This window comes from Marmota marmota, unplaced genomic scaffold, assembly GCF_001458135.2.
Source record: "Marmota marmota marmota unplaced genomic scaffold, marMar, whole genome shotgun sequence".
Taxonomy (NCBI): Eukaryota; Metazoa; Chordata; class Mammalia; order Rodentia; family Sciuridae; genus Marmota; species Marmota marmota.
In genome coordinates this window covers 1,782,887-1,794,604 of record NW_026000250.1, presented here as the reverse complement: position 1 = coordinate 1,794,604, position 11,718 = coordinate 1,782,887, and the positions used below count along the sequence as shown (strand labels likewise).

The window sequence follows — 11,718 nt, the reverse complement described above, 5'->3', positions numbered from 1 at the left end:
AGAAACACAGAAAACAAAAGCGAAAGTAAAAGCGAAAGTACACAATGCAGCTGCTGCCCCACTTTAGTCGCGGATCCCACTTACCTGGGACTACGGTGCACCCCCCTGACTGCTGAAAGTTCTGAGTTCCCGGGTCTCGGCACCACTTGTTGCATTGTTGCGCGCGACTTCTTGCCCGCAAGAAAGACGCAACCCAAGAATCTTCTTTCAGCAACTTTTTTTATTCAGGTCCCTGATAGTTCTTCTTCTAGTCTCTCCTCGGATGCCCCTCCCAGCCTTAATAAAGCATCTCAAGCCCCAATGCAAAGCAGCCACGTGGAGCTTTCTCATAGAGTGATGAAAAGTCATGCGCCAACTCTCCCAAACAAGGAGTTGTTTGTCACAAACCACAGCGGAGCCAGCGCCATCATGTAATGGTGACCATAATTTGCATAAACGGCAGAAGCGGCTCACCACATAAATTTATAATCAAAAGAGTTCTGCCTTAACTAAAAGTTATATAATAATTGGAAAAAGTATAACATATAATATCGGGCTGGGATTGTGGCTTAGCAGTAGAGTGCTCGCCTAGCATATGCGAGGCCCTGGGTTCGATCCCCAGCACCACATAAAAATAAACAAATAAAGATATTGTGTCCAAATACAACTTAAAAATAAATATTTTTAAAAAATGAAATGTTTACCTTTTCTATTCATTCTATTTCTTCACCTATCATATTACTGGGCTATTTATTGTAACGGCAGTGAATTTTCAATTTTTAGATATACAAAAACACAAATATAACATACTTGAATTTCTAATCTCAAAAATTTTGATTTGCTTCATAGTATCTAACTGAGGAGAATTAAGGTTTATTTGTGAGTAAGAACAGAAGATTATGGGGCCATTATCCTTCATAGGAAGAACTACTCAGGGCCTTTCTATTCTATTAATGTGATAGTTTAATTTAGGAGAGACTGAGGGGTGCAACACATGCTTCATGAATCCAGATTGCTTCTGCTTCATGTTGTTAGGGAAGATATAGCCCTAATACTGAATGTCAAGAAGATAATCATAAAGTGCCAAACATTTTGTAGTAACTTAGTTTCACACAGTGATTACATAAGGCTTATACTATTATATCCATTTCAAAGATGATGAAATTGAGAGTCGTCTTAAGTAACTCAAGAATTTCATAAAACTTGTAGACTGAAGAGTCAGATGAGGTATAAAGGCCCTACATATTCCTTTGTTGTACCATATTGTTGAATAGATTTTAACCTTTTTAAAATACCTATCTTTTTCTTCTTAGATATTGCCAAGAAGACTTTAAGAAACATTAAGCAGAGTAGTAACTAATGAAGGTTTCTTCTTTTTAAAGAAATTTATTGGAGTATACTCACTGCAATTAGAAAACATGTGGGTTAGGGCTGTAGCTCAGAGGTAGAGCACTTGCCTAGCATGTGTGAGACACTGGAGTTCAAACCTCAGCACCAAGTAAAATAATAAATTAAAGTATTGTGCCCATCTATGACTAAAAATAAATTGAAAAAAAAGAAAGAAAACATGCCTTGCAGTTTTTTTATAAAAATAAAATTTTATGTTGTATCGAGGCTTTTAATGGAAATCATTCAAATCTATGTGTCATGTACAACAGTAAGCAAGTTATGCATTGCATTTGTAATTTTGGGCATACTTTTGATGGATATTATTTCCATAGTAAGTACCATGAATGAAAGTAAATGAAAATGAGGGAAATTTTCTATAAATGTTATCATTTATAATGAATTTAAGAGCATTTTGCTGTCATGTATAACTTATTTTACAAAAAAATAAAAATTTTAAAAATGTAATCATTTAGAAACACAATCCACATACTTACATGCATTTAGTTAATTCTGTCATTTGGATGTGAGGTGTCCTCCCCCAAATTCCTGTTAAATACAGGGATATTCAGAGGTGAAATTATTGTATTGTGAGAACTGTAATCAAATCAGTCCACAGTAGTTTAAATAGATAGATTGGGAGGGAACTGTGGGCAGACTGGTTGTGGCTGGAAGAGGCAGGTCACTGAGTGTGTGACCAATAAGGATTTATCTTCCCTGTGGCCCCTTCCCTTTCTCTGGTTCCTAGTCAGCCATGAGTGGAACAGCACTTCTCCATCACTCCATTCCACCATGAAGTTCTGTCTCCCCTTAGACCAAGAGGTATCAACTCAGCCCACCATGGATTGATCCTCTGAAACTATGAGCCAAATAATTTTTACTATCTTAAGTTATTATAGGCAAGTATTTTGGTCACAGTGACAAAAATCTTACTAATGTAGTATGTGTATCACTATGCTTGATATTCCACAGGATTCTCCAGAAAATGTCTTATATGCAGGTTTGAGAAGATTTATTTTCTCTATCATGTCAATATGTCAACTAGATGGCAATAAAATAGCAATAATCTATCAGTTAAACTCACTTATGGTTTTTGGTATCTAAAATATAGTGATGATTGTGATAGTTTTAAAATGTCACATCTTTGTAAAAACCTGAGATTTCTGGGATGTATATGATTACCTAGAAAATGGTATCAGACTTACATTCTACTGGAAAACCTGCCACATTTGAGAAAGAAATATAATTGCTGAATACATTGAGGCTTCTGTGAATTCTCTTCTTGATAGTTTTTGAAACAATAATGTAATGTTGAGACTGCAATCATAAGCATCATGATCTTTATTCTGTCAATGATTTTCTTACCATTAGGTTTGAGTGGCAATAAAATTTCCAAGTAAGAAAAGAAATTTTGCATCCCACATTTCTTCTTAAAATGATTACAAAATTAATCTGGGTATATCTGGCCCAGTATCTTTGAGATTAGTCAGATTGAGGAATGCAGTTCATGAATCATGTCACTAAGGCTCAGATTCTGTGAGTCATTGTCAGGAAAACAATTGAACAATTGAGAAGAACAACTAGAAGGACCTGCCAGATTTAGGAAGTTTGATTGAATTATAGTGCTTCATAAGCTTTTTATTTTTGCAAGGTAATTATATTTTGGTAAATGCATTTTACTCTTTTAGGTCACCCTTAGCAATCTCTTACTATTTTCCCGAAAGACTAAATCCTTTGGCAGCTAACTATGTTTTTCACCAATTTATCACAAATGCTATATTACTGTATATATTTTGAGCTAAACATTTACATCCCCATAAATGGAAATTTGCCTTAAATTTTCCTTACTTCTTGCTTTAGAAAAAAAGAGGGAGATTTCATAGAATTTGGGCATTTTCTCTCAATCAGTACACTTTATGAACCATTGTCTTCCCACATTCTCCACAAATAAAATTCAAACACATTATAAACAATTTTTATAATTTGAAATTAGAAGATCCTTAAAGGTAAAGTAATATAAATGGACACCTTTCTTTTCACTTATATCTATTTTTTAGGCCAACAGGGCATCACTGATGAGACAATGTATCCGTGCTTACAAGAGTTAATGCAATTTTAAACAGCATCAAATTCCCTTCCAATGTCTAAACTATGAACTAGTAATCTCTAACTTGGAAATAATAATGCAATCAAATATCTACCTATCTTCCTCTTTGAAATGTTATTTTTATTATTAGCAATAATGCCCCTGACACTTTTCAAAATTCTGTAAGATCATTGGTATGAGGCACTTCGCACTTTTTGGCACTGAGTATCATCTTAATATGAACTGGATTAAAATGAGCTTAAATCTACAAAGACTGTGATTATTATAAAGCATTTTACTCTTTTCCCGACAGCTTGACACCTAATTCCATAAAAGGGAAGATGCAGTCTCATTCAGTACATGGTACATATGAAGAAACTGAAATGTGTATCTGCATTTTATTTCTCAGGTGTCACTGATCAACCGCATTTCATTATCTTAAAACAGTTAAACATAAATGTATTTGAACAATAAGATTTCCTAAATTGCAATTTTTATCACTTGCATTATAGTGAATCCTCAGAAGTTCTTTATATTGGAAGCATTGTATGAGACAATTCCCTGGTTTTTATTCTTAGAAATATAAGGCTTTGGTGGGAGTGGAGGAGAGATGGGAAGAACATTGGTATGAATGGGGTGTGATTTTACCATTAAGTTGCTATTGTATACAAAATAAATTTAAATATTTTTTCTAATATTATTCTGAATATTGAAGCATATTTTTCATTTTAGTCACCTAAAATGCCATCCATGATTAATACAATAGACATTAAAATACAAGCATTATGTATTTGACAGAGGACAGACCAGATAGACATTGAATGCTCACGATTAACAAAAAATGTTTAAGTCAAGTGCTTAAAATGTGCATACAAAAGACAACTCAAAAAGACTTGTTTTATTAAAAAAAAAAAGTTAAATGAAAGTTCTGAGCACAGTTCTGATGAGAAACCTCTATAGCCTATGACATGCTGCTCAAGCATATCTGAGTTTTTCTACTTTGCTTCCTGTATCAGTATAAACAGTTAATTTTGCAAGTCCATCTAGAGTATGAGCTTAATTCATTTTTGTATACATTTGTCCCCCATTCTGCTGCATCTCTTTTGGCATTTCTGTTCTCTGGGATACCTATTGGTTCTCTGTGCTTTAGACCATGTTGCTTGCTCACTTTGCCAAAAGAGGCCGCCATATGTTTTATCCACTGCATCCAAAGTCTATCAGACTTTACTTATTTTAAGAATTATCCATTAATGACAGTTACTGCTATTTCTTCCCTTCTTACCTAGTTGAGAGGTGAGAAATATTTCCCTTTAAAGGGCCACAGATATTTTTAAAGCGAGAGAATGTTAATTTTCACAAATTTTTTATTAATTAAAATAAAATAATAATTGTAATAAAGTATAATTTTGATGGAATACAGGTCTGTTATGGAAATTAATGAATTTCTGTATCTCACCTCTGAAAATATCTTCTTACAAAGAAGGGAACTCTCAAATTCTAATATCAATCCAGGAGTATGTGATTTTAGTTTAGTATAAATGTATATATCTCTTAAAAGTTATTTGAAAAATTATATTAGATTATTTTTTTGGCTTTACCACTTAGCATATCATTACATTGAAGATTAGTAATTTCCAACTAAAAGCCAGGTAAACCTCTTAAATTTTATTTTGTCACAACTTATATATCAAATTTGTATTGGGATTGAGATACTCTCTCTCTCTCTCTCTCTCTATATATATATATATATATATATATATATATATATATATGTATATTTTTTAACTTTTGACAGCCTTGACATATATAAAGTAACTTGATATGACTTGTGATATGGAGAACTTGTCAAAATGATTTTACTGAATTGTAAGTTTCACATGTAAGCATTCTTTTACCTTGTGATTTGTAAACTGATTTATTAAAAGATATTAAGTATGTACAAATTTTATTTTCTGAAGTGATTCAATGTTTGGAAATAATAGTTGAGGTTGCTTCTTTTCATTTAATAAAATCGCTATCTTGGACTTGAGCTCGAAATATGCCCATAAAATTTTGTTAATGTTAAGCAATCCGGCACTTATTTGGGAGGACAAGTCAGGATATTCAATTTGTCATTTTGATAAGTTAATACACCTGACAGTGATTTGGTTCACAGAGTGAATAAAATTCACTCTTGACCCTATAGATTCAATAATACAAGATAGAGTAAAATACTTCCCACAAAATATGTTGATGTATAAAGCAACAAGTAACCATAGACTTGAAGACCTCATATTTTCACAAATTTGTTTTGTTAAACTAAACTTCTTTTTGCCCCACACATGTTTTAACAACTATCAGTCATAAAATTTTTAGTACACCCCCTTCAGTTATTATTGAATTTTGTGTTTTCTCAACTACTTTGAAAATGTTCTTGTCTATTCTTCTCCATGCAAACCATCCATAGATGCTAATTATTTAGTTGCATCAAATTTGGCATTGCTTCTTCACACAAAGAGCAACTGTTCATTGTTGGTAAAATATTTTAACTCATGAAGAGACAATGAAACTTATTCTAAATCATTTGCCCTTATTTTTTATAGCTGCAATTGTAGTTGTGATTGATGTTCTGAACTTTTTGAGTCACTGTATTTGCCAAAAGGCTAATTTAAAGTTTATATTCTCTGAAAACCTTTCTTCAGCTACTGTAAGCATACATGATTTAATTAACTCTCCATCAGAACTGGCTTTCTTTGTTTGGACAACAATTGAGCCTTTCAGAATTTAACTTTGGTCACAGCCTAATTTTTATTGCTATTTTATTTTTGTGAAGAAGTTCTGGTGTGATGAGATATTACATTTTAACTTTCTAATTTTTGTGACTATTGCTTTTCTGTGAGTTGTGATATTGCAATGAGTGCTTAGTTTGCTAATGTCAATTTGTATAGTATCATTTTTTCACTGTTACAGTGTCATTGCATAATAAACATGACTTGTCATTTAAATTGGTAAGAGAATAATTTCTGCCCAATTGCTTTGAAGTTGTGATGTTCCAAGTTTGATGTTTTCTTCTTATTTTGACATGATGGGCATGCACTGGTAATAAAAATAAAGAAATAAAATAAACTGTCATAGTAATACATGTAGCACTTGAAACCCTGTCAAGTAATAGCTGCATCACTTCAATTTTTAGTGCTCTAAACAGCAATACAAAATCATTAGAGTGTAACATAAGGTCTTTGACACAACTACTCTACTTTGTTATATTAGCACCAAAACATCCAGCAGTCACTGAATCGGAATTCCTCAGCTTCTTTGAAAAATATTTCCTCTTTATGGATCAAGTAACTTCTTACCAAATCTATTCCTACATATCCCAAAATCTCATAGAGAAAAATTATGTATTATATTCCTTCAGTATATTAAAAACAAAAAATATTCTATATCCTGAGGGAAAAAAATTAAATGTGTTACAGGCATCATCTTTTCAAGATGTTTATCATTGTTCTGGGTTGATACATTAGCATCTGTGAATTCATTGATAAATTCTTGATTTTTATTACATATATTAAATACCCTTATATACACAATGTAAATTTCTATTGTAGCACACACAGGATAGATTTTAGGATGAGACAATGGTGCATTCATAAATATAGCTCTTAAGGCCATTACTTTGTAAAAGAATTGGACTAAAATTCTCTATACCTTAATTTGATTTATTTAAGTATTTTAAATTGTCTTCCACAACTTTGCATATGCTTAAATGAACACTAAAATGTAACACTAGTACATAACTTTCATAAGAAAAGTATTTCATTTCTTTTTTATACTCCTTTTATTTTTAGTATCTAGAGCTGTACCTGGCACATTTTCACCTCAATTACCTGTTTGTTGAATAAATAAAATGTGATGTCTCGAAAATGATAATTTACTCAAGCAGAATATTATGTATGTGTAATGCTTTTGTGAAATGCATTTTTTAACTTTTATCATAAAACTTAAAAGTACTTATTTCCCCCCTCTTTCTAAAGCCAATGAAGGAGGTTGTAAGATCTCGCACCCCCATGAAAGAGCCAACAACTGTTGAAATCTGGACTCATCCTCAACCACAGGTATGAATGAGACATTACTTTTGATATTTTCTCCCTATTCCTTATGTAAGAAAGTTCATACTTTCCCTCTGAAGTTTCAGTATTTGAATCAGGTGGAAGAGACCGGTAATAGCTCATCAGAAGAAATAGCATGGAAGTGTATTAACATACATATGTACATAGGAGCCCTACAAAAATATGAAAACTCGAAGAAGGGCCAGATAGTTGTGCCTTAAATACTCTCTTCATAGGGGAAAAGGACATAGGAAGGTGTATGCAATTTTAGACAAGTAATAAATACTTTTTAGGAGAAATGAATGGGTCCCAAGGACAGACAGTAGCCTGAGACAAAGTTGCTCTGAGTTATGGATGAGGTGGACAAATTGCAATAAAGTGAGAGATAGAACTAAAGTGAGAGATAGAACTACAGTACCAACAAAAGTGTTTTTTTTTTTTTTGTTCTTAATTTTTTTGCAACTATAGTCTCTCAGGAAGCTGTAAATAGGTACAGACATAGCTGGGTGTGGTGGTACACACCTGTAATCCCAGTGACTCAGGAAGCTGAGGCAGACGGTTTGATAATAATAGTATAGTTAGTTTATTTGTTTGATCAGTTACAATTTTTCCTTTCAAAATATCTATTAAATGATTGTCTCTTTTACCAATGTTTAGGAGAGTTCTAGGATAATGGGTTGAAACAAATTGAGAAATGTTTTATAATATGGCAAATTTAAGTCTTAGTATAATAAAGCACAATTTGTTTTATGTTAATTAGGCAAATATTAGTGAAATCTCAGTAAAATAAATTAGGAGAAATGCATTTGAGCTTTTATTTTTAACATCAAAATATGAGGTAGTTTTAAAGAAACTAATTTCACCCATTTCAATCAAGATAGCCCAAAATGTGACTAATAAATACATTTAAATTTGTTTTCCTAATAAAGGCTATAAGGGTACTTTTAAAAACTAATGTGAGGAGACCAATATCTAAAAATTCTATGTCATTCAATATTCTGTGTCTGGTTAATTTACTGTTGTTATGTTAATATGGTAAAAGTCCTGAATCTAATAGCTTGGTTGCCAGATGACTAGCCATAAATTGTTTTCCGTCCAGTTATTTTCAAATATCATTGTTTGGGGCTGGTGTTGTGGCTCAGTGGTAGAGCACTTGCCTAGCATATGTAAGGCACTGGGTTTGATCCTCAGCACTACATTAAAAAAATAATAAAATAAAGTATTATGTCCATCTATAACTAAAATAATTGAACAACCCTATTGTGTGTTACAAGGGAAATAAATTCAGAAATTTTGATACATAAATAGAGATCTACAATATAAAAGTGGAAAGAGAATCAAATTTGTTTATTATTTCATGTGTGCTTCCAAAATTCACAAAAACCACGTGTTTTACAATTATCACATCCTACAGTATTTCACAGTTTATGCTCTTTGGTAGACTTATAGAACTATTTTTTTAATATTTATTTTTAGGTGTACTGTGGGAAGAAATAATTTCATAAAGGTAAATTATAACATAGTATCTATCCAAATTATCACAAGTTTTAAATCATTCAACCTGAATTTGTTTTTTTTTTGTCAAATTTCATATTCAGATTCTCATGTCTGGCACCTCTGATTTTTCCTCAAGAAAATTGGTGAAGAAATAGAATATGAGGTGAACCATAATATAATGATTTTCTACATTTTTATCCAAGATGCCTCTCATACGTTCAGCATCAGTTTTATTGACTCCTTGATGTTAAAACAAACAAACAAAAAACTCTGTCTTTAAAAGTTTTGAAGAAAAGTACACAATATATTTTTCTTTATTTATTTTTCACAGCTTCAGGACTTGACACTTCCTGGGCAAGTACTGTGCCATTGAGCTACACCCTGAGCCTTATACAATTTTATGGTATATAAATTAAGGTCCCAAAATTTGGCCTACTAGTATGACATAGCTTATAACTGGTATAATTATTTAGAAGTCAGATGGAATTAAACATTGTTATGTAACATATGTCCTCCATGAATAAGAAGATGCTCTATCAGTAATATTTTGTTTAGTCAAGTACTTACTACTGATTGTATTCTACTAAATCAAATGCCATATAATTTACTAATTTCTTACCAATTACTGATTTTTTTTCAATTTTTAACCAAGTTAAAATCTCCATAGAGAATAATGGGTGCCTACATAGTGGTTTCTTTTTGCTCGAGGATCTTTTATTTCATAAGTCTTTTAAGTATCTGATAGCCTTGATTGTCCTTACTGCCTGAGGCTTCAATTGCAATTTGACATGCATTATAAAAGTGAAAAAAATTAAAAAGTTAAAATAAGCTGTATAGTGGTAAGTTACATTGCACATGTAGTATTACTATGCATAAGGTACAAATAGGAACTTTTCAACCTTAGTTTTGATAAATATTGTGCTGGCCTCAGAAAAGTTTAAAGAAAATACTTTTCTATGATTGAGCTTTTATGCTTCTTTATGAAATATCTCATCTTCAATAAGATATTCATTACTCATTTGGGGGATTTAAAAAAAAAATTCTGAGCCAGGTGTGGTGGCGCACTCCTGTAATACCAGCAGTTTGAGAGGCTGAGGCAGGGGATTGCAAGTTTAAAGCCAGCCTCAGCAATTTAACAAAGCACTTAGCAACTCAGCAAGACCCTGTCTCTAAATAAAATATAAAAAGTGCTGGGGATGTGGCTCAGAGGTTGAGCACCCCTGGGTTCAGTCCTCAGTACCCCCTCCCCCCACAAAAAAAGCAATTTTCTGAGAAAAGAAATGACTAAAACTAGAGTCATTCTGAAAATTATTTCCATTTCTCCATTGAAATCTTTAAATACATCAAATATTCAGATGTCACTAATTAGAATCCTTGATACAGGCAGTGAATTTGACAGTTTACTTTTAAACACATGGGCAAGTGCTACAGTTGTATCTTTTATAGCACAATGGTTCCTGGCAATAAAAGCCAACTATTCAACTAATTAAAGTAGTATGTGAACCATGAAATCATAGATCAACTTATCATATGGATAAAGTAGATCAAATGAGAGTGTCCATTTCCTTATAAGAGGAAATACATTTTTGTTAGTCTTAAGAAAATATTTAAATAGCTGGATTTGGTGCATAACTGGGATCATAAATGTTCACCAGGGAATATTGTAGCATTGGTAGAGTACATAGATGAAATAGAGAGCTATTCAAAAACTGGTTTTTGACCAGCTTTACATATGCTGAATGCATATGTCAGTTTGTCTGAGGCTCTTATTTTTTTGTAATGTGGCATTTATAGTGGCTTGATCTTTTCCCTTTTCATAATGAATTCTCCCTCCATTTTCCTTGCCTCTGATTTATAGCAATTATAATGCTTAATGAGCTAGCAAATCTAAAGCTGAATTATATTCTTTCAAATTGAAACAAAATAAAATTAGTATATTTCTTGAGGCTTTTCATACTTTTCTGACTTGTCAGTAGTAATTGCATTGCTTGTGAAAAAAACTTTTGTCACTAAGATAGTATTCTGATTATGAATATAGAAAATGTCTTGACTATCACTGCATTTCATAAAAAACAGATATTTTGTTATCAGATCTTATATTCATGGAAACATAAACAGTTCAGCATGATAGTACTGCAAAACTTAGGTAGAATGTTTGGCTTGTATACATTATACTGTTTGATTTTAATTCCCCAAATCTATTAGCCATAGCTAATGAATGAGTCACAAATATTTAACAAAGACCATTACTAATTTTGACTCAGACAGTAAATAAAATAGTGCAAAGCTGTTGAGTTATTCAAGAGAAATAAGGAAAGTACAAGTAAAGACTAATTGGAAAGGCTGAAGGAAGGAAGTGAAATATTCCAATTGAATTTAATTTTTTAATTTAACAAAACTTTTTGAGAGAGAGAGAGAGAATTTTTAAATATTTATTGTCCAGTTTTCGGCAGACACAACATCTTTTTTTTATTTTATTTTTTAATTTTTTATTGTTGGTTGTTCAAAACATTACAAATTTCTTGACATATCATATTCCACACTTTGATTCAAGTGGGTTATGAACTCCCACCTTCACCCCATACACAGATTGCAGAATCTGATACATCAGTTACACATCCATTGATTTACATATTGCCATACTAGTGTCTGTTGTGCTCCGCTGCCTTTCCCATCCTCCAC

The 11,718-nt window shown here is 32.1% G+C and overlaps 1 protein-coding gene across 2 annotated transcripts in view; it reads left to right on the top strand.

Moving 5' to 3' along the window:
- Window positions 1–11,718, top strand: part of Pcdh11x (protocadherin 11 X-linked) — a 611,215-nt gene that overhangs the window by 272,135 nt on the left and 327,362 nt on the right. For both annotated transcript variants that reach the window (XM_048796549.1, XM_015506140.2), the window contains exon 3: window positions 7,465–7,545. In XM_048796549.1, coding sequence (XP_048652506.1) covers window positions 7,465–7,545 — 81 coding nt within the window. The remainder of the gene's footprint in view (window positions 1–7,464; window positions 7,546–11,718) is intronic.